Source organism: Chiloscyllium plagiosum, unplaced genomic scaffold (genome assembly GCF_037043375.1).
Source record: "Chiloscyllium plagiosum isolate Xiang-an unplaced genomic scaffold, Cpla_swu_hap1 HiC_scaffold_1, whole genome shotgun sequence".
NCBI classification, from domain to species: Eukaryota; Metazoa; Chordata; class Chondrichthyes; order Orectolobiformes; family Hemiscylliidae; genus Chiloscyllium; species Chiloscyllium plagiosum.
In genome coordinates, this window is record NW_028270139.1 from 90,076,917 (window position 1) to 90,100,446 (window position 23,530).

Here is a 23,530-nt window from a genome sequence, read left to right on the forward strand (position 1 = left end):
AAGCATACGGGCACAGGATTTATAGGCAGAGAGATCAATGGGCAGAGGTGTCAAACGGTCATATAAATGGTGAGAGTGGAGTATAGAATCATAAGTATCTGCAGGCGATCAAAAATGGCAGACCATGTGAGTAAAGTGTCAACAGCTGAATTGGATGTGAAGGGATGGCCTATAATCCAATTGACAGGTAGAGATAATTACAAAAAATTGAAAATAAGGTAGTGTTATAGACAAACCAAATGGTGAGAATAACATGATGGGTATAAGAGTCACATGCTGAGGGTCTCATGCAAGTAACAAGTAATCTGAAACTATACAAAGTAATCAAGGTAGAGAGATCATAACATTTTATCAAGATCATGGTGTTAGAACAGAACAGTAGTGAATACACAAATACACAACAATATGGTGGGGCTACATGTAGTGTGACATGAGCCCAAGATCACGTTTGAGGCAGTCTTCATGGGTACGAACTTGGCTGTCAGTTTCTGCTCGGCGATTCGCTGTTGTCTATCTTGAAGGCCACCTTGCATTATAACCCGGTGTCGTGTGACTTCTGACCTTGTCTACCCCAATTCAGCATTGGCACCTCCACATAATTCAAGGTGTCATAGTAGAGTTCAGTCATCTCCTGTCATATTTCTACACACAGACATTTCAGCAGAGGTGTCTCGATAATTCTTGAAAGGACTGCTCAAATTATTTGTTCTTTTGGAACATGGAAGCTGAATTCAATTGCAGAAATCTCACTAGTCTGGTTGGGAATCTGCTAATTTAGCAAGGATCAAAGTGTGTTACTTTTTTAGACAAGTGAGAAAAAGTTACTGTGAAAGCTACAAATCTAATTCCAGAAAGCTGAAAGATTCTGGAAGTATATTGTGAATCCATCAGCATCCGTGGAGAGGAAAAATAGACTGTTGATACTAAACAAAGCTCACCTTTGAGAATTAGCACTGAATATAAGGAATGCCATATTTGTATTATCAGTCATTGATGAAATATTAATTAGCATTAACTTTTCTCTATTTTGTTTCTTCCTTGGCAGCAAATACCGCTCATAATGGACGTGTTAATGGTCTGTGCTTTACTAGTGATGGGCTTCACCTTTTAACTATTGGCACAGATGATCGCATGAGACTATGGAATAGTTCCACAGGACACAATACTCTGGTACTTATCTGCTTTCCACACATCATGAACTTAAGTGGGGCTAAACATGAACCTATTTATGTATTTTGGAGGACTGCTTCAATATTATAAAGAATAAATGTTTACAGATTACCAGTATAAAATGTTAATTATAAATTATGGAAAATTCAAAAATTCACTCAGCATCTGTGAGAGAAAAGACAGGTTATAATGTTTCAATGACTGCCTTTCGGTGACTGGATTTCTCTTTGCTTGTAATTATGGGAATGGCAAACTCTATTATCAACATTCCCCATTCAGCCTCAACCGAATGTGCACACATTAACCCTGAGTTTTTAATGAGCCAGGCATTTAAGGCCTTGAGCTGAGCATTTGTGATCCAGGAACCACTCCTTGATGTGTCTATTGTAAATGATGTAATATGGCTTGTATTCTTAAATTGCAAGTAGCCAATTTCATCAGCAGCGATCAGAATTCTCATGCCTACAGCTTGGTGTCTTTTTGAGATGACTTTTGCATACCTTTTTACATACGACATTTTCTGTCTCTTTTGCCCTCTCACTCTTGCTTTCTCAATCTCTGGCATGGACATGCACAAAACCTTTTCCCCCTGTCTCCCTCCTAACCTCTACTTGACCTCATCTTTCCATTTGCCAAAAGAAATTCAGACTTCTTTAATGTACTTGAATATGTTTCTTTTCCTAAAGGCTGGATGTAGCAATGAAATTTTTATTGTTTGGATTAACTTATCACATTTGTTGTTTAATAATAGCTTATTAAAAACAATGTGTATGTGTGTAGATATGTTCAGTTTTCCAACTTATATAATCACCAGCTGTTCTGTGCCTAATTATGACTTTTGGGATCTATATTGAATTAAGAGTGAATTAACTGTTCTTGAACTTGAAACCGGTGGAGCAACATTTTTTAAGAGTTAGTAACATGACCTTAGTTTATTTTTTTCTGTTTTGCTCTTTGTTTCTCACTTCTTTGAGGTGAGCATGGATTTGTACTCAACAGAAAACTCTGGCTCGCAAATATTAAAATTCACATTAAATCAAGGAAAGAGGTTTTTAATGTTGTCAAAAAAGACTGAGGAATAAAGAGCCAAGAAAATCAAATTTAAGATACATCTTCACCAAGGGGAGGTCATGTCTGACAAATCTGTTAGAATTCTTTAAAGAAGTAATTTATAGACAGGATGAATCTTTAGAGTATAAAGGATGTAGAAGTTTACTTAATAGGGAAACAGGAGGGCAAAAAGGGAACATGAGATAGCTTTGGCAAATAGAGTTAAGGAGAATCCAAAGGGTTTTTACAAATACATGAAAGACAAAAGGGTAACGAGGGAGAGAATAGGGCCCCTCAAAGACCAGCAAGGCGGCCGTTGTGTGGAGCCGCAAAAAATGGCGGACATACTAAATGAATATTTTGCATCAGTATTTACTGTGGAAAAGGTTATGGAAGATATAGACTGTAGGGAAATAGATGGTGACATCTTGCAAAATGTCCAGATTATCGAGTAGGAAGTGCTGGATGTCTTGAAATGGGTAAAGGTGGATAAATCCCCAGGACCTAATCAGGTGTACCTGAGAACTCTGCTGGAAACGAGAGAAGTGATTGCTGGGCCTCTTGCTGAGATATTTGTATCATCGATAGTCACAGGTGAGGTGCCAGAAGACTGGTGGTTGGCAAACGTGGTGCCATTGTTTAAGAAGGGCGGTAAAGACAAACCAGGGAACTATAGACCGGTGAGCCTGACCTCGGTGGTGGGCAAGTTGTTGGAGAGAATCCTGAGGGACAGGATGTACATGTATTTGGAAAGGCATGGACTGATTAGGGATAGTCAACATGGCTTTGTGTGTGGGAAATCATGTCTCACAAACTTGATTTTGTTACTTCCTCAAAAAACTCAGAGGATTGATGAGGGCAGAGCAGTAGATGTGATCTACATGGAGTTCAGTAAGGCGTTCGACAAGGTTCCCCATGGGAGACTGATTAGCAAGGTTAGATCTCATGGAATACAGGGAGAACTAGCCATTTGGATACAGAACTGCTCAAAGGTAGAAGACAGAGGGTGGTGGTGGAGGGTTGTTTTTCAGACTGGAGGCCTGTGACCAGTGGAGTGCCACAAGGGATCGGTGCTGGGTCCTCTACTTTTTGTCATTTACATAAATGATTTGGATGCGAGCATAAGAGGTAGTTAGTACGTTTGCAGATGACACCAAAATTGGAGGTGTAGTGGACAGCGAAGAGGGTTACCTCCGATTACAACAGGATCTGGACCAGATGGGCCAATGGGCTAAGAAGTGGCAGATGGAGTTTAATTCAGATAAATGCGAAGTGCTGCGTTTTGGGAAAGCAAATCTTAGCAGGGCTTATGTACTTAATGGTAAGGTCCTATGGTGTGTTGCTGAACAAAGAGACCTTGGAGTGCAGGTTCATAGCTCCTTGAAAGTGGAGTCGCACATAGATAGGATGGTGAAGGCGGCATTTGGTATACTTTCCTTTATTGGTCAGAGTATTGAGTACAGGAGTTGGGAGGTCATATTGCGGCTGTACAGGACATTGTTTTGGCCACAGTTGGAATATTGCGTGCAATTCTGGTCTCCTTCCTATTGAAAAGATGTTGTGAAACGTGAAAGGGTTCAGAAAAGATTTAGAAGGATGTTGCCAGGGTTGGAGGATTTGAGCTATGGGGAGAGGCTCAACAAGCTGGGGCTGTTTTCCCTGGAGCGTTGGAGGCTGAGGGGTGACCTTATAGAGGTTTACAAGATTATGAGGGGCATGGATAGGATAAATAGACAAAGTGTTTTCCTTGGGGTCGGGAAGTCCAGAACTAGAGGGCATAGGTTTAGAGTGAGAGGGGAAAGGGGCAACGCTTTCACACAGAGGGTGGTACCTGTATGGAATGAGCTGCCAGAGCAAGTGGTGGAGGCTGGTACAATTGCAACATTTAAGAGGCATTTGGATGGGTATATGAAAAGGAAGAGTTTGGAAAGATATGTGCTGGGTGCTGGCAGGTGGAACTAGGTTGGGTTGTGATATCTGGTCGGCATGGACGGGTTGGACCGAAAAGTTTGTTTCCATGCTGTACATCTGTATGACTATAAGTAATGAACAAGTTTGACGAATGAGAGTCAGTGGATGTGATCTGTTTGGATTTCCAGAAGGTCTTTGACAAGGTGATGTACAGGAGGCTGCTAAATAAGATGAGAGCCCATGGTATTGGGGGCAATAGGGGATTGGCTGACTGGCAAAAAGCAGAGAGTAGGGATTAAAGCAACCAGTGACTCGTGGAAATCTGAAGGTGTCAATCTTGGGACCATGATTATTAATGTTATACATTAATAATCTGGATGAAGGAACTAAGGGCATTGTTGCTACGTTTGTGGATGATACAAAGGTAGGTAACGGCAAGGTAGTGTTGCGGAAGCCAGGAGGCTGCAGAAGTACTTGGAAGCAGGAATGGGCAAAGAAGCAGTGAATAGAATATAATGTGTCCAAGTGAAATGTTATGCACTTTGATAGGTAGGATAGAGGCAGAGACTATTTCCTAAATGGGGAAAGGCTTCAGAAATTTGAAGCACAAAGGGACTTGGGAGTCCTCGTTTTCTCTTCAGGTTAACATGTATATTCCATTGGCAGTTAGGAAGTGTAATGGACTAGGCCAGACCATTCAACATTCTTAAGCAGGCAGCTCCGACCATAACTTTGCAATTTGTTTCACTAAGTCCACAGTGAAAATTACCCAGATTAAGTTAGCTAGGTTGACTACTAAATTTTTAAAACAGACCAAATTTTATTCACAAAATTACACAATGAAACACAGAACCACTACAGAACTCAACCTCTCCAACTAGACTTAAGCAAACTCCCTTTAAAAACTAGTACAAATGGAACACATGCTTACAGGTTGACGTTGAAGAGCAGAAAAGAGAAAGAAAGAGTTTCCACACGGCTCCCTGTTGAACTTCCCAGTTCAAGATTGAACTAAAACTGCTTCGCTCAGCTCAGCTAGAGAGCTGACCACTCCCCTCCCTTTATACGGGTCACTTCTAAAACATGACCACTTCAACGTGAAGTCTGTTCACATATAAACAAAAGGCCTCTCAAAATCCTTTTCATCTCTGTACCAAACCAGACTGATCGGAGCCCGGCCCAGTTTATTGCCCCCTGAAGAAAATCAAGGACAGTGTCTCCTTGTGCCAAGATACAGCTTTTAGAAACAAAGCGACTAGCTTTGACAGAAGGCAAATGCAATGTTAGCATTCATTTGAACAGGATGAGAATATAAGAGCAGATATTTATTGCTGAGCTTGTATAAGGCTCTGGTCAGACGCATTTGGAATATTGTGCATAGTTTTGAGCCCAAAGGAAAGATTTACTGGCATTTGAGAGGGTCCAGAGGAGGTTTACAAAAATGCTGTTGGGGTTGAAGTGCTTGTTATATGAGGAGACGCTGAGGACTCTGGGCAACCAGTGACTTTACCAATGGAGTTTACTTGGATGGGAGTTGGTTCCTCATTGAAACTTAGAGAATACTAAGGGCTGGATGAAGTGAACAGAGAGAAGGAGTTTCCACAAGTAGCAAGACTGCTGACTAGCAAGAGATGTAATCGAAATGTTTAGAATTGTTTTTGGTATGTAAATCAGAAAAGGTGATTGCAAGTAAGCCTCAGCCCATTAAAAACAGAGACATATGGGTCATAATGGGGAATAAGGCAATAGCAGAGATACTAATCAAATACTTTTTAGCATTCCATAAGTGATTTGGAACAGGGGTTCCAGTGAGAAAACAAATGTAAAAAAATCAGTATAAATAAAGATAGGAAGCTGAGAGAGGTAATTTTGGTTTAAACTTTAAGATGTGCCTGGACCACAGACTGATCTATAATAAAAGACAAAACTTTTGTTTCTTTTCTAGCACATTTTATATACTCAAAAGTAGAATAGTTTAAATTGTGCAGAATGCTGACAATTTGTGAGCAGAGTAAAAACAAACAGGCTAGTTTAAATTGTGCAGACTGCTGACAATTTGTGAGCAGAGTAAAAACAAACAGGCCCTTGATTGATGAAACCATTAACACAGGCAGGGAAGGATGAGTCCTTGACTGATAAGACTCCAGGATAGGGAAACGACTCGAGAGACATCTGTTACAGATTGAAGTCTTTGACTGATAAGACTACAGGGTGAGAAAAACAACAACTTTAGAGACTCTGGAGCCATTTGTTGCAGACTTTGTGATAAGAATAATGATGTTTTTAAGAATGTGAACCTCATGGCTTGTTAGAGCTAAGGAGAGGAGGGACTTGTACTGTATATAATGGGAGACTTTGTAAGCCTCAGCGCGCCTTTTCTTCAAGGGTGCCCAACTCTGCAGACTTGACTTGTTAATAAAACTTTGTTTTCCTGAATTTGTCTAGAGCGATTATTGAGAAGCGATTTTCGTTTCTAACAGAAGCTGTACAAATTAAGTATACTTAGTGGCAAATTGACAGAAATGATAACCTGCATTTGAGGTTTTTAAAAGAGGACGCTGCACGATTGAGCATGCAATAGCTTGACTTTCTAGGATTTCTTTATATTTTCGAATGTAAGGTAGAAAATAGACGATAACCCCACTATGTCCTCCTCCTTCCTTAAAATGTGATACAGGATTCGGGAAGAGGAACAATGACGTTTTGAGCAGTTTGACACAGGGATTGGAGAGGAGATATTTGAGGTTTTGGCAAGCTTTAAAGTAGACAGATTGTTGAGTCCAGTTGAAGTTTAGCCCAGACTGCTCTGAGTCATGAGGGAGGAAATTACAGGTGCACTGACCCAAATTTTCAATTCTTCTCTGGCCACAGGATGGTGCCAAAGGACTGGAGGACAGCTAATGTGGTTCCACTTCCAAGAATGGTGATAGAGATGAAGCAGGAAATTATAGACTAGTGAGTCTCACATCAATGAAGGGGAAAGTAATGGAGAAGATTCTGAAGGAGAGGATTAATTTCTATTTGGAGAGGCAAGATTTGATCAGGGGAGTCAGCATGGTTTTGTCAGGGGGAGCTGAACAAATCTGTATTTTTCATGATTTGGAAGTGTTGGTGTTGGACTGGGGTGGGCAAAGCTTAAAAAATCTCACAACACCAGGTGAGAGTCCAACAGGTTGATTTGAAAGCACTAACCTTTGAAGCGCTGCATCCTCACCTGATGAAGGAGCAGCGCTTTGAAAGCTAGTGCCTCCAAATAAACCTGTTGGACCTGGTGCTGTGGTTTTTAACTGCATTTTTCATGGAGGTGACCAGGTGTGTAGATGATAGCAGTGCTGTTAATACAGTCGCTTCTGTTGAGTTCATTCTGTGATAATTTTGCTAAAATCAGGTCATCAATGCTGGGATAACTTGGGATAATCTTCCATGTTAAGCAAGTTGATATTATAATGTTAGTTAATATTCTCTTGGACTAATTTGAAAAACAATTTATGGACTAGAGTTACTGATGATTTCTAATTAACCTTTTCAAAGATGTTATTGCACTCCTCTGAAGCAGGTGGGACTTGAACTCAGTCCTCCTGGCTCAGAATTGAAGACACTGCCATAAGACCCTCTGAACCTGAATTGTTAACTTTATCCTCTTTCTCCATATATTGCTTGACCAAATGTGTATTTCCACCATTTTCATCCCAGCATTGTATTGTTGGTTTCGGATGTAGGTTTGCTTGCTGAGCCGGAAGGTTTGTTTTCAGACGTTTCGTCACCATACTAGGTAACATCTTCAGTGAGCCTCCGGCTGAAGCTCTAGTGGTGTAGCCTGTTTTCTATTTATATGTTTGGATTTCCTTAGCTGGTTATGTCATTTCCTCTGGTGACATCATTTCCTGTTCTTTTTCTCAGCGGTTGGTCAGTGTTTGTTGATAGAGTTGCGGTTGGAATGCTATGCTTCGTGGAATTCTTGTGTCTCTCTCTGTTTGGCTTGTCTGAGGATAAATGTGTTGTCCCAGTTCAAGTGGTGTCCTTCCTCATCTGTATGTAAGGATACTAGTAAGAAATGGTCATGTCTTTTTGTGGCTAGTTGATGTTCATGTATCCTGGTGGCTAGTTTTCTGCCTGTTTATAGTGTTTGTTACAGTTCTGGCAAGGTATTTTGTAAATGACTTGAATTTTGCTTGGTGTCTGTATAGGGTCTTTCAAATTCATTAGGAGCGGCCGGTGGCTCAGTGGTTAGCACTGCTGCCTCACACTACCATGATCCCAGGTTCGATTCCAGCCTCAAGCGACTGTCTGTGTGGAGTTTGCACATTCTCCCCGTGTCTGCATGGGTTCCTCCTGTGCTCCAGTTTCCTCCTGCAATCCAAAATGCAGGTCAGGTGAATTGGCCATGGTAAATTGCCCATAGTGTTAGGTGCATTAATCTGAGGGAAGTGGGTCTGGGTGGGTTACTCTTCAGAGAGTCGGTGTGGACTGGTTGTGCCGAATGACCTGTTTCCACACTGTAGGGATCTAATCTAATTATCTGCTGTTTTAGTGTGTTGGTGGGTTTGTGAGTTACCATGGTATCAAGGGGTCTGAGTAGAAGTCAGAAGTCATAGAATCCCTATAGTGTGGAAACAGGCCATTTGCTCCAACAATTCCACACTGATCCTCCAAAGAGTAGCCCACCTGGACCCATTCCCCAACCCCATTACTCTCTATTTACCCCTGACTAATGCATCTAACCTACACATCCCTGAATACTATGGGCAATTTAGCGTGGCCAATTCACCTAACCTGCACATCTTTGAATTGTGGGAGGAAATCGGAGCACCCAGAGAAAACCCACACAGACACTAGGAGAATGTACAAACTCCACACAGACAGTCGCCTGTGGCTGGAATTGAACCTGAGTCCCTGGCGCTGTGAGGCAGCAGTGCTAACCACTAAGCCACTGAGAGTGGCACTGTCAGTGTTAACCACCGAATCTGGCAGTCATTTTCGAGATGCCTTTGATGTACGGGAGAGTGGCAAGGGTTTCTGGTCATGTTTTGTCTGCTTGTTTGGGTTTGTCGCTGAGAAATCAGCGGACTGTGTTCATTGGGTACCTGTTCTTTTTGAATACACTATATCAGTGATTTTCCTCTGCTCTTCATAGTTTCTCATTGCTGTAGTGGCGGCTCATTGAAATAATGTTCTAATGCAGCTTCGTTTGTGGATGTTAGGATGATTGCTTCTTTAGTTCAATATTTGGTCCGTATGTGTTGTTTGCCTGTAGATGCTGGTTTGAAGTTTCCCATTGGCTGTTCGCTCTACTGCGACATCTAAGAATGACAGTTTGTTGTTGTTTTCCTCCTCTTTGGTGAACCTTATGCTGGTAAGGGTATTATTGATTGTCTTGAAGGTTTCCTCTAATTTGGTTCATTTAGTGATGACACCTTTGTCATCCACATTTGGGTTGGATGAGGAAGGACATCCCTTCGACTGGGACAACCCACCCATCTTCGGACAAGCCAAAAAGAGAGATACACGAGAATTCCTAGAAGCATGGCATTCCAACCGGAATTCTATCAACAAACACATTGACCAATCCCTGATAAAAGAACAGGAAATGACATCACCAGGGAAATGACATTGCTAACCCAAAGAAACCCAAATACATAAATAGAAAGCAAGCTACACCACCAGTGCTTCATCCGGAGGCTCACTGAAGATGTTACTTAGTATGGTGATGGAACGTCTGAAATTGAACCTTCCAGCTCCTACATCCTGAACCTGAGCTAAACATCTTTTCAAAACTCGCTAATTGTTGGTTATCTACAGTCAGTTCTGTAATTTAGCCTAGATTAGAATAATGATATCAGAAAAGTATAGAATCATAGAGATGTACAGCATGGAAACAGACCCTTTGGTCCAACCCGTCCATGCCAACCAGATATCCCAACCCAATCTAGTCTCGCCTGTCTGCACCCGGCCCATATCCCTCCAACCTTTCCTATTCATATACCCATCCAAATGCTTCTTAAATGTTGCAGTTGTTCCGGCCTCCACCACTTCCTCTGGCAGCTCATTCCATACACGTACCACCCTCTGCGTGAAAAAGTTGCCCCTGGGGTCTTTTTTATATCTTCCCCTCTCACACTAAACCTGTGCCCTCTGGTTCTGGACTCCCCAACCCCAGGGAAAAGACTTTGCCTATTTACCCTATCCATGTCCCTCATAATTTCGTAAACCTCTATAAGGTCACCCCTCAGCCTCCGACGCTCCAGGGAAAACAGCCCCAACATGTTGAGCCTCTCCCTATAGCTCAAATCCTCCAACCCTGGCAACATCCTTGTAAATCTTTTCTGAACCCTTTCAAGTTTCACAACATCTTTCCGATAGGAAGGAGACCAGAATTGCACGCAATATTCCAACAGTGGCCTAACCAATGTCCTGTACAGCTGCAACATGACCTCCCAACTCCTGTACTCAATACTCTGACCAATAAAGGAAAGTATACCGTTCGCCGCCTTCACTATCCTATCTACGTGCGACTCCACTTTCAAGGAGCTATGAAGCTGCACTCCAAGGTCTCTTTGTTCACCAACACACCCTAGGACCTTACCATTAAGTACATAAGCTCTGCTAAGATTTGCTTTCCCAAATGCAGCACCTCACATTTATCTAAATTAAACTTCATCTGCCACTTCTCAGCCCATTGGCCCATTTGGTCAAGATCCTGTTGTAATCTGAGGTAACCCTCTTTGCTGTCCACTACACCTCCGATTTTGGTGTCATCTGCAAACGTACTAACTACCTCTTATGCTCGCATCCAAATCATTTATGTAAATGACAAAAAGTAGAGGACCCAGCACAGATCCCTTGTGGCACTCCACTGGTCACAGGCCTCCAGTCTGAAAAACACCCCTCCACCACCACCCTCTGTCTTCTACCTTTGAACCAGTTCTGTATCCAAATGGCTAGTTCTCCCTGTTTCCGTGAGATCTAACCTTGCTCATCAGTCTCCCTCACATCTACCGCTGTTGTTAAACTGAACTGTTTTTGAATATGTAATTGCAATAATTTGATGTTTATTTCTAGGTAAATTATGGAAGGGTATCTAATGAAAGCCGTAAAGGTCTCAAGTTTACAGTATCCACTGGATGCAGCCCAGATTTTGCTTTTGTTCCTGTTGACAGTTGTATTGCTGTGTATGACATCTACTCTGGACAACTGCTAACTGAACTCCGGGGACATTATAATTACGTAAACTGCTGCACAATTCAGTCTGATTTCCAAGTAAGTCATTCTCTTAGTCTGCACTTCATTTGCTGTAGTTTGAAGTTCTGCATCTTCACCACTGAACAGAAACCTCAAATTAATCAGTGACTGAGGTGTTGCTGATGTCTCTCGAAATGAGTAACTTAACAATTCCACATTTTTCCACTATGTGGAAGTCTAATTTCCAACCCATTACAAATTTCTGAGCAAACAATGCAAAGATGCTGCAAGAAAAACAAGATGGTTTATTGTTTAGCACTTTTTCAAGCAAAACAAATAAATCACACTTGTATTTTGAATATGTCAAGGAACAGAAATGCAAATGATTTTGTCCAAGATTGTGTCTTTTTCTTAACATTGTGCAAAAAAGAGAAGTGTGCAAACAGAATTTTTTTTATACATTGATTTCTTCAAACTTAAATATAATGTTTTAACAAGGTACATTAGTTAATAACTGTGGTGTTCAAGATAGAAGAATTAGGACAAATTTTAATAACTAATTTATTTTCTGTTCGAGTGTTAGCTGTGGCTCACTGGGCAACACTCTTGTCTTTAAGTTATAATGTTCTGGGTTCAAGTCTACCTCCAAGAGCTAAGTACAAAAATCTGTCCAGACGGTCCAGTGAGTTACTGAGGTAGTGTTGTACTGTTGGAGTGCTGTTCATCAAATGAGATGTAAAGCAGAGGCTGCATGATTTGAGTAGCTGACAGTCTTTCAAAGATGAGTAATGGACTTATTCCTTGTGTCTTAAGCAATAATTGTCTCAAATTACTGCACAAAAAAGCAGGCTATCTAGTCATTATCATATTGCTGCTCTTACAAGTCTGCAAATTAATGGCTGAATTTCCTACATTTCAACAGCGACTCTGAAGGTCTGTTTGCTGTGAAGTGGTTTGAAACATAGTGGTCATGAGAAGTGCTAGATAAATGCAACTCCCTTTTCTTATTCTTCCTTCCAAATAAGTTATATTAAACTGCATACGAGTGACACTGGTAGAATGATTAGCATGAGTCATTAAATTCAACAGTGAAATAACACTGCATGAGAACCTGGTTGAAATGTCTTAATTGCTGAGGTATACTGTGTCACAATTGTATCTCTCTGCTAAAGTTAATTCACTTCTTCCTCCTAGTAACTTCTGCCATTCAGTTCTCCTGAAGTTATAATATATCCTCCTGTTGATAGAGAGATCTGCCTTCAGAAAATTCATGAAACAGTTCTATGATGTTCCCACCTTATGTCATCTGAGCATGGAACTTGTGAACTTGACTCAGGGCTTCTTCCTATTATCTCTATTTCCCACCTATGATCAATCTTTTATGTTTCAATATTTAAGTAGCTTTACCTCTGTAACTTGAGCTTTGAGTCCATTTCAGGTGCATTTGGCTGCTGCTCTAGATCCCTTGTTTTATTCTCTTGTTTCGTTACGCCTTTTGTTTGTACTTTCTTGGGTGCCCTGCCCTTCTGTGCTGTGTATACCTCTGTATTATAGTTTGGAATATCCATTTTGCTGTGATCAAGGCCCTTACATCCCTAAACTTGCTGTGGTTGATTGTACAATGTCATGGCCGTGGAAACTTTGCTGAGGAATCTTGACACATTTTCTTACAACTCTTTCCACATGGTTACACCTTCCATCAGTTGCTTCAACCATTACTGTTCTGGCATGTGCTTTTTCTGAGCATCTTGCCTTTTTCCATCCCTTTGTCTTCTTTACCACCCACCCTGTATGCTAAAATGTTCTTGAGAGTTATCTTCACTGCTTTCTCTCTCCATCTCTTCAAACAATTTGATGTTTTTGATTTCAACCTTAGTTGTTCAGTTTGGATTCTGCTCATGCCACTCATGACCTTGGTTCAGCCTTGGTTCAAACATGGAGAAAAGAGCTGAGTTCTGGAGGAAAGATGAAAGTGACTTCTTTTGACATCATGTCTGCAATTGATTGAGTGTGGCATCAAGAATTCCTAACAAAATTGGAGTCTGTGGGAAGCTGGCAAGAAAACTCTTGGCTGTTTTGAGTCATACATCTTATGTTTTAGTGAGCCTCATCGTATCAATTCATGAACACTTACTTGTATCATTTGTCACCCATGTCTCTCTTCTCTTCCTGGAACCCTTCCTCCTTCTACATCCTTTGAAAGATTAGCACCCTCCATCACACCACCTCTTCTCTTCCCCCCCCCCCCCCCAAACTTTACTGAGAACTATACTTTTTAAAACCCCAGCTATGTAGCTGCTGATGTTCTGTTTCCTCCATTTATGCAACTACTGATATGTTTCAATTAGTAATCACAGGGAGCTGCTGAATTTCTTCAATACCAGGATCAATATATCTATTCACTTCCACTTTCTCTTTCATCTGTCTAAACTTCTAATGTTTCCAATTGATTTTTTAAAATTTCCCATCATTTGGTCTCCAAATTCATCCAGGTGAGTCCTCTCACCTGTTTCCCTCTCCCAAGCCTGTTCCCACTGAAATAATCATCCAACTTTGCTCCTAGTGTGTATGTTAGCTGATCATTAAACAAAAAAATCAAAGACCAAGAGTTTATTGAAATTGAACCAGTGGGAAGAAATCCTCTGAAAACCCAAAGAGCTCTTCACTGAACAAAAGAAAGTAGATGTTTTTATATATTTGTTTCATCCAGCCTTTAACATTTGCAAACCAATCGTATTATGAATTAGTTACATATATTTCCAGTTAAGCTAATCATGTGACTGCCCGGCTAGAGATGGACAGGCTTATGGTCAATCCCAGATCCTCCATGGTTTCCTGATGTTCCCAGACACACCTACCTCCTCCTTGGGGCTTTTCACAATGGACACTGTATTCAAGTACATTCCTTCCCAGACATTTGCCAGCTGCACTATGTTAATTACCAATTCATTGGATACTTGCGTATCACTTAAGGATCTTTTTTAAATTCCTTATTAACCTCATAGGAAATACAATTGATTTTTTTGCTAACTGTTATATTATCAGTTCCAACAAAGTTGTATGGTTACACCCCATGTTAGAATTCTTCAGCTAATGAGTTATGCGCAATTTCTTTCTAACTGTATTTACTAGGCACCCCTATCTTTATCTTTGGGTCTCATATAATGTGTTCATTCAACCCACATACTAATGTGTGCAAGTTTCTGTCCCTGTGATTTAATTATTTCTGTAATGATATGGGGGCTGCTTTTACGATCCAAGACTGGTTTGACTAATAATTTTATTTGAATCTTTTCCTCTAATGCTTTTAGTGATTTTTGTACATAGATGATTCTATAACTAGTTCAGAATCTATATCTATGATTATTTCAAGGATCTTGTCTAAAACCTACTGTTAGTATTGCAACACATTGATTAAATAATTAGAGAGATTTACTAATTAATTGTAGTATAAAATGTTCTTGTGCATAAACAACTGCAGCTGCATGTTCTGTCTCATTTCTGTTAGCTTGGGTCCACAGAGCTATTATTGTTCTAACTTGTGCAGGCTACATTTAAGCAAATATTTTCCCAAGCTTTCTAACTGTTGTCAGCCGTAGGGAGCTGTCGTACATTCTGTGCTACACCGTCATAGACAACCCTAACACTGTAAATCAGAAACAAAAATAAAAATTGCTGGGAAAACTCAGCAGGTCTGACAGCAACTGGAGAGAGAACACAGTTAACATTGGGTTCTTCAGATCTTTTTGAAGGGTCATTGGGCTCAGAGTTCTGAAAAAGTGCCGCTGGATCCTAAACTTTAACTCTGGCACCATCCATGGAGAGAAAGCTGACCTGCTGAGTTTTTACAGATGTTTCTATTTTGTTTCTCACAGTGTCACTGATTCTTTCTCTTCAGGTGCTGCTCCTCTGTTCTTTAAATCAGCTGTCAACAGCCTTCTCTTCACCAAACCAATGCTTGACCGTAATGTTCTTTGAGCCTGCCTTTCCTCTCAAGTCCCTCGAGTACATTATGTGAATCCCTCCCCTTGTATTTCTGCCACAATTCTTAAATCATTAAATTACATCTAATGTAACTGTGACAAAGCTAAACTATTCCTCCTCCCTTTTCTTGGCGTGTCTGCAATCTTTGACACAGTTGAACCACGTCATCACTCTTCAATACTTCTCCATCATTATCCAGCATGATGGACTGCTTTTATTGATTACTCCCACCCATCCTCTGAGGACCCTTTCTCCCACCTCCAACATACTTCATCCACTTAGACACCCCATCCTGGTCTTTTACCCACCCTTAACCTCTTTATCTCTAACTGCTGCTATGATATTGACTGCCTTAACTGTCCACCTCTCTCACCCACTCTTACCTTTCACACTCGCAAAGGTCAGCCCCCTCTTCACTCCAACTACCATCAAACCAGCAGACGGGGTGGTGAGGTGGGGGGGGGGGGGGGTGCACAGTGGTAGTTTGGCGCACCAATCTTTACGCTGCTGAACCCAAGCGCCAACTCACGGATACCACCTCCTCCTGCCTCTGCCCCTTGACCATGACCTAATCTCCCATCTCCAAACCATCATCTCCCAGAACATCCACAACCTGATCACTTCAGAGGATCTCCCATCCAGTCCCTATACACATCTGTCCACCATGGCAAATGCCTCCAAGTCTTCTGTTTCTTCCTCTCCTGCCGACTGAACAGTACCCCTCCACCAATGCATTAATTCGATTGGCAGACCTGGTCCTCACCCTCTCCTTCAAATCCTCCCACTTCATTCAGACCAAAGGGGTATCCATCGGTGCCTGCATGGACCCCAGCTTTGCCTGCCTCTTCGTAGGACATGTTGTACAGTCGATCTTCCACAGTTACACTGCACCATCCCCCATCTTTTCCTCTGCTACATTGATGACTGTATCGATGCCACATTGTGCTCTCATGAGGAGGTTGAACAGTTCATCAACTTGACTAACACCTTCCATCCTGACCTCAAGTTCATGTGGACTATCTCAGATACCTCCCTTTCCTTCCTGGACCTCTCTGGTGACTGACTCAACATGGACATCTATTTCAAACCCACCAACTTCTGCAGCTACCTGGATTACACCTCCTCCCACCCATCTTCTGAAAAAACATGATTCCTTCCTCCCAATTCCTCCACCTCCGCCGTATCTGCTCCCAGGAGCTGCAATCCCACGACAGGATATCCCAGATGGCCTCCTTTTTCAAGAACCGCAATTTCCCCTCCCACATGATCAACAATGCTCTCCAGCAATCTCTGCCCTTGAACCCCACCCCTCCAACTGCATCAAGGACAGAACCCCTCTGGTCCCACTTTTGACCTCACTAATCTCCAGATAAAGCTCATTATCTTCTGCCATTTTCACTATCTGCAATCAGACCCTGCCACCAGAGATACATTTCCCTCCACTTCTGCATTCCGTAGAGACCATTCCCTCTGTGACACCCCTGTTAGGACCACGCCTCCCACCAACCCATCCTTCACTCCTGGCACTTTGCCGCTGCAAGAGGTGTAAAACCTGCACCCACACCTCCCCCCTCACCTCTATCCAAGACCTCAAAGGATCCTTCCACATCCGGCAGAGAGAGACACACCTAACAATCCTATCGCCCTGTGGCTGAGCACTTCATCTCCTCTTCCTGCTCCGCCATAGACATGCAAGACCTGGGTAGCCTCCACTGCCAAATCCAAGCCACCCAATGTCTTGAGGAAGAACACCCGATCTTCCGCCTTGAGACCCTTCAACCACACGACATCAATGTTGACTTCACCAGCTTATTTATTTCCCCTTCCCACCTCATCCTAGATCTAATCCTCTAACTCGGCACCATCCTCTTGCACTGTCCTGCTTGTCCATCTTCCTTCCTACCTATCCGCTCCACTGTCTCCTCCGACCTATCACTGTCACCTCCCACTTGCATCTACCAATCGCCTTCCCAGCTACCTTCTCACGCCAACACCCACCCTCCTATTTACCTCTCGGCTTCCCCCCCTACCAAAATCCTGATGAAGACTTTATGCCCAAAATGTTGATTCTCCTGCTTCTTGGATGCTGCCTGACCTGCTGCGCTTTTCCAGTGCCACAATTCTCGACTCTGATTGCAAACGTATCTATTTAATCATAGTTGGGGCATCACTTGCAGTGGCTTGTCTTCTTTTGTACCATTACCTCTGGTATCATTGAAGAATCTATCCTTGAAACCTTTTGATTCCTCAGCAAAATGTGGCCCACTGGTTTCATCATCTGAAAGTAGCTATTTTCATGTACCGTAGTGATACCCAGCTTTACTGCACTTTCACCTTTTTTAACTCCTTTACTGTGGCTAAATTATCAGACCGCATACCTGACCAGCCAGTACTGGAGTAATGAGCAAAATCTTTTTCAAATTACTATCAGGGAAACTGACGTCATTGTTCTCCATTCCTATTTCAAATTCCACTCTGTGCATGCTAACTCCATCTCTTTCACTGGCACCAGTCTGAGATTTAAAGAAAATTATTTGCAATCTTGGAGTCATGTTTGAGTCTGAGATTAGGTTTTGACCACATTTGCACCATCATCAAGACTGCCTACTTCAAACTCTGAGACATTGCCTGACTTTGACTCTGTCCAAGCTGCTGCTGAAACCCTCAATCATGTCTTTGTTACTTTTACTCTTGACTACTCCATTGTACTCCCGCCTGGCTTCTTAGTTTCTGCGCTGCATAAACTTGAGGTCATGCTCTGTTGCCCATGACTTAAACTCCATCAAATCCTATCATTGCTCAGCTCTCTCACTTGTGCTGGCTGCTGCTCAAACAATGTATTGATTTTCCATGATCTCATCCTTGCCTTTAAATCCCTCTGTGGCCTTTCTCCTCCTTATTTCATTATTTCCTCTAACCCCGCAACCTTCTGAGATAACTGTCCTCCTCTCATTCTGGGTTCTTGAGCATCCCTGATTTTATTCATTGGTGCATACATCTTCATCAACCAAGTCCCTCAACTGAGCAACCCATCACTTTTCTAGCCTTCTTCCGTCCTGAAGAAGTCATGTTAGATTCTAAACATGAACTCTTGATCTTTCACCAAAGAGGCTGGGTTTCTCCACACTTTCTGTATTTATTCCTCAGATGGGCAATTTCTTCTGAACAACTCTCTGCCCCCCCCCCTTTCCCTCCTTTTCCTCCCTTATCACATCCCTTAAAATCTCTCTCTTTGACCAGACATTTGGTTATTTGACTTAATGTCATTTTGTACAACCTGAGGTTTTATTTTTAAATGTTTTTGGGGCATTTTGTTACGTTCACAGTGCTTAAGCATGATAAATCATTATTGAAGTTCCAAATCTATTGTACGTAGTGGGAAAATAAAGAAATGGGAACTTTGAATTTAAGTTGCCCCTACAGTTATTTCTTTTTACATGATAAAAACACCTACTTTTGTGGAAAATTGTGACTTTCTTCACTCCCTTGCTGTAGTCCTGCTTTTCAGAGAGAATTTTCTGACATATGAGAAAGCATTCTTTTTCTTCAATTTTCTCTTTTCAGGAACTTTATAGTGGTGGCAGTGATGTTAATATTTTAGCGTGGATTCCTGATCTTGGACGAACAAGTGTGGAAAATGATGAACCTAAAGGGGTAAGAGCAAAAGAAATTATGCAGCATATTTCACTTGTATAAAACTGCTTTTCATTCGACATTGTGAAATCTCAACCACAGAATGAGGTCATGAAGCACATTGCGTCTGTGCTGCCTCTTATCGAGATCAATTCAAAACAGATCCAGAATCTTCTCCCACATTCTCTGCTTGAAATATTTACTCACTTTGATCAAAATACATATTAGTTGCTAGCAACTGTTGCATGCTGTACATACATTTCTTTTAATAATTCTCCTCAAACTCTTTATGGCAATTTTGTCCTGATTAATCCTGTCATCAGTGACTCCGCAATTGAAGGAAATAATTTTCATGTTACTGAAAAGCTCTTAAATCTACTTGATGCTTTGTGATAATAGTCCCACCAGCCAACATCTCTCCTCATGACTTTAGTTTCCTAACCCTCTATCTCCCTGGTAACATTTCTTTGTGCGTTCTACTTAGCTTTAATGCCCTTTCCTTTACAGCGTATTGAAAAGAGAGCCAGCACTGAACCCATTTGTGTTGCTACTTTTCCCTCTTCTAATCTATGCCCCTTGTATACAGTGTAGAAAACTATGGCTTTAGCTGCAAGCACACTTTCAAGGAGCAATGGAGAATAACTTCAAGAAGCAATACATAGACTTACGGTGATTCCCAGGGAAATGGTGCCATGCAAACAAATTTTATTTCTCTACATATTTGAACCCCTCCACATTAATAATCTGTTTTCATTAAGTGTATGCTCCCATTCCTTGTATTCATTGTAAAGTGTATGCCTCACATTTATTGTCATTGAATTGTCTTTGCCATCTACTTACCTTACCCACCATGCCCTTTTTTTTGTATTCTTGCTAAACTTCCTATTTTTGTCATCTGCACATTCAGAGATTGTGTTCCATACAACTAAGTCCAAACATTGATGACAAAAAGACTAGAAAGGACCTAGCTCCAGCATCCAGGCTGCCTGGCTTTTAGCTGTTCCTCATAATGGAGAAAGTTTATGAACTTCTTATTTTCCTAATTAATGTTACTTGTCATTTGAAGAAATGCTTGAAGTAGAGCAGGTGTCTACATGAGTCAGGAAATTACGTTTGAAGGGGTGCTGAAAGAGACTATGGAACTTGTCAATGTAGGATCATTGGAATACTTCTATGATTCAAAATAGAACAAGTTTAGTTTCACTTTAGAAAATGAGGTATCACATGTTCACTGACAACCAGTTTAGGTTCTGCCAGGGCCACTCAACTTCTGACCATATTATAGCCTTGGTTCAAGCATGGACAAAAGAACTGAATTCGAGGTGTGGTGAGAGTGATAGCCCTTGACATCAAGGTCACGTTCAACTAAGTATGGCACCAAGCAATCACAGCAAAACTGGAATCAGTGGTTATTAGGTGCAAACTCTCCGCTGATTGGAGTCATACGCTGCACATAGGTTTATGGAGATCAGTCATCTCGGCTCCAGCACAACTCTGCAGGAGTTCCTCCAGGATAGTATCCCAGGCCCAAAAGTCTTAAGCTGCTTTACCAGTGACCTTGCTTCTATCTTAAGGCTAGGAGTGGCAAGTTTACTGATGATTGCACAAATATATTGCTGTTCCTTCACTGTCACTGAGTCAAAGTTGTGGAATTCCCTCCCGAGGGATATTGTGGATCTCCCCAAAACACGTGGACTGCAGTGATTCAAGAAGGCAGGTCAACTAGTGACAGGCAATAAATAATGGCCATTCAGCAATGCTCTTGTCCCGCAAGTAAACTTTTTAAAAAGAAACCTACAGGGTGAAAAGCATGTTTGATCATGCTGTCAGCTAAATTAGAGTCAATATTTGTTTTGAGTATTTTTCTCCGTTTGTTGATCTCATTCAGCAAAACAGTTGCAATGTTAGACTTGGACTTGGTGTGTGTCAGTTAGCAAAAGGAAACATCAGTGAATCAAAATTTATTCTTATGACTATAATTCAATGGCATTGACAAATATGTGTAAATACAGAATCAGGCACAAAAGTTACTTTGCTGATGTTTATTGTCAAATTTTCTCTGGAGTATTTTGTCGAACTTAACTGAACGCAGATCAGTATTACTCACCAACAACACAACAAATATGACAGATATTGAAATTCGTGGGATTTTGATGTCATCTCTCATGCATTTTTGTTGAGACATTCACTCCACCTATGCAGCATGAAAAAATGTCCTGCTTCTGGGACAGCATTCCAATAAGGGAGGCGCATACTTCTGTTCGAATCATGACAACTTCTTGTCAAAGTATATGCTTGCAATTCTTAGCAATTCAGGTGCAGTACACATTGTGAAATAGTGAATATACATACTTTCTTTGTCACTTTCATACCAATTCCACAGACATTTTTGCAAAATATTAAAATTCCCTCTGCTGTTTTTACAGTGCAAAACTCATATCCAGTGTTGTCTTTTTAACCAACTAGTGAGATAAAATATGTAGTTGCTGACTTTATACAGAGGAACCTCAATTATCTGAAGTACACTGGTGGGGAGTATTTTGTTCAGTTAATTGAAATCTGGGCAATTGAATGCCAGATAATATTATTTAGCCAAGCATCGGGACCTTGTGATCTTGCCAGATAATCGAAAGCCGGATAATTGAGGTTCCTCTGTATTTATTTGAACTTCATTACAACACACGATGTTGCTTTTATTAGTAAAGTTTATGATCAGTAGTCAGAGTGTTATCACTGGACAGTTAGTCCACGGACCCAGGCATTTTTGTGGGGACATAGGTGAAATCCTGTCATGGCTGGTGGAATTTGAATTCGCTAACAATCTGGAATTAAGAGACTAATGATAACCATGAATCCATCGCTGATTGTTGGAAAAACCCATTTGGTTCACTGACATCCTTGAGGGACGAAAGCTGCCCAACTCCAGACCACGGCAATGTGATTAACTTTTAATTTCCCTCTGGGCAATTAGGGATGGGCAATAAATGCTGGTCTATGAATTTTTAAAAACGTGTTATACTCTTAAAAAAATAAGTGACAAAACTGCAGACTTCTATTCTCTCCTTATGAAGAAGGGTCACTGCAGCAAAAATAAAACATTGTTTTTTTTGTCCACAGATGCTGCCAGACCTGCTGAGTTTTACCAAGTATTTCTGTTTTTGTTTCAGATTTCCAGCATCTACCATTTTTGTTTTTGTTTCCCAAAAGAGAACTGTCTGATGTGGGTCCGTTTTTATGTTGTTTACGTAGGTCAGACAGAAGATAAACTATAAGATGTCGGAGCAGAATTGGGATATTCAGCCATTGAGTACTCTCTGCTATTTGATTGTGGCTGATACATTTCTCAACCCCATTCTCCTTTTTCTCATAACCTTTGATCCTCTGACTAATCCAGAACCTATCTAACTCTGTCTTAAATACACTCTATGACTCTGTGGCAATGAGTTCCATGGATTGGCCACACCCTGGCTGAAGAAATTTCTCTCTGCCTCAGTTCTCAAGGGCCATGCCTTCAATTTAAGGCTGTGTTGTCAAGCCTTAGTCTTGCCTACTAGTGGAAACATTTTCTCTGTGTCCATGTTATCCAGGCTTCTCAGTATTTTGTAAGTTTCAAGTCAATTCCTCCCTCATCCTTTTAAATTCCATTTAGTACAGACGTAGGGTCCTCAATTACCCCCAGTATGACAAACCCTTCATCCCCAGAATCATTCTTGTAAACCTGCTGTGGACATTCTCCCCACCCCCTCCATAAGGCCAACACATCCATCCTTCGGTAAGGGGCCCAAACCTGCTCACGATATTCTAAAAGCATTCTGACCAGACCCTTTTTACAGCCTCAGCAGTACATCTTTTATTTTATTTTCAGCCTTTTGAAATGAATGTGATGTTACATTTGCCTTCCTAACTGCCAACGAAATCTACATCTTAAGTTTAAGAGAATCCTGACCAAGACTCCCAAGTACCTTTTTGCATTTCCCAGTTTACAAAATAGCCTGTGTCTCTATCTTCTGCACCTTCCCACATTGTTTCCCATTTGCCACTTATTGATCAACGTTCCAGCTTGTCCAAATCATTCTGCAGCCTCCGCTGCTCTCTCTCAACATTACCTGTTCCTTCACCTATCTTTGAATCATCTGTAAACCTAGCAACAATGCCTTCAATTCCTTTGTCCAAATTTTTAATGTATAATGTGAATAGTTAGGATCCCAAAAGAGATGTCTGTGGAACTCCAGTAGTCACCGCCTGCCACCCTTTATTCCTATTCTCTGCCTTCTGCCAGTTAGCCAATTCTCTTATCAATTGCCAGTACTTTGGCCCTAACACTATGGTCTTTTATCTCATTTAGCAGCCTCCTGTGCAGCACTTTGTCAAAGGCCTTCTGGAAATCAAAATAGATCGCTGGCTCCCCTTCGTCCAACTTGCTTCTCATCCCCTCATAGAATTGTCAGTCTCTTAATAAAGTTATGTTGGCTCAATCCTATTTTAGGAGAAAGTGAGGACTGCAGATGCTGGAGATCAGAGCTGAAAATGTGTTGCTGGAAAAGTGCAGCAGGTCAGGCAGCATCCAAGGAGCAGGAGAATCGACGTTTCGGGCATGAGCCCT

The 23,530-nt window shown here is 41.4% G+C and overlaps 1 protein-coding gene across 4 annotated transcripts in view; it reads left to right on the forward strand.

Moving 5' to 3' along the window:
* The window catches only part of ercc8 (excision repair cross-complementation group 8), a 116,302-nt gene that overhangs the window by 28,350 nt on the left and 64,422 nt on the right, over positions 1-23,530 (forward strand). For all 4 annotated transcript variants that reach the window (XM_087988773.1, XM_087988771.1, XM_043689359.2 and 1 more), the window contains 3 exons: positions 1,046-1,170; positions 11,191-11,388; positions 18,859-18,948. In XM_087988773.1, the coding sequence (XP_087844899.1) occupies positions 1,046-1,170; positions 11,191-11,388; positions 18,859-18,948 (413 nt within the window). The remainder of the gene's footprint in view (positions 1-1,045; positions 1,171-11,190; positions 11,389-18,858; positions 18,949-23,530) is intronic.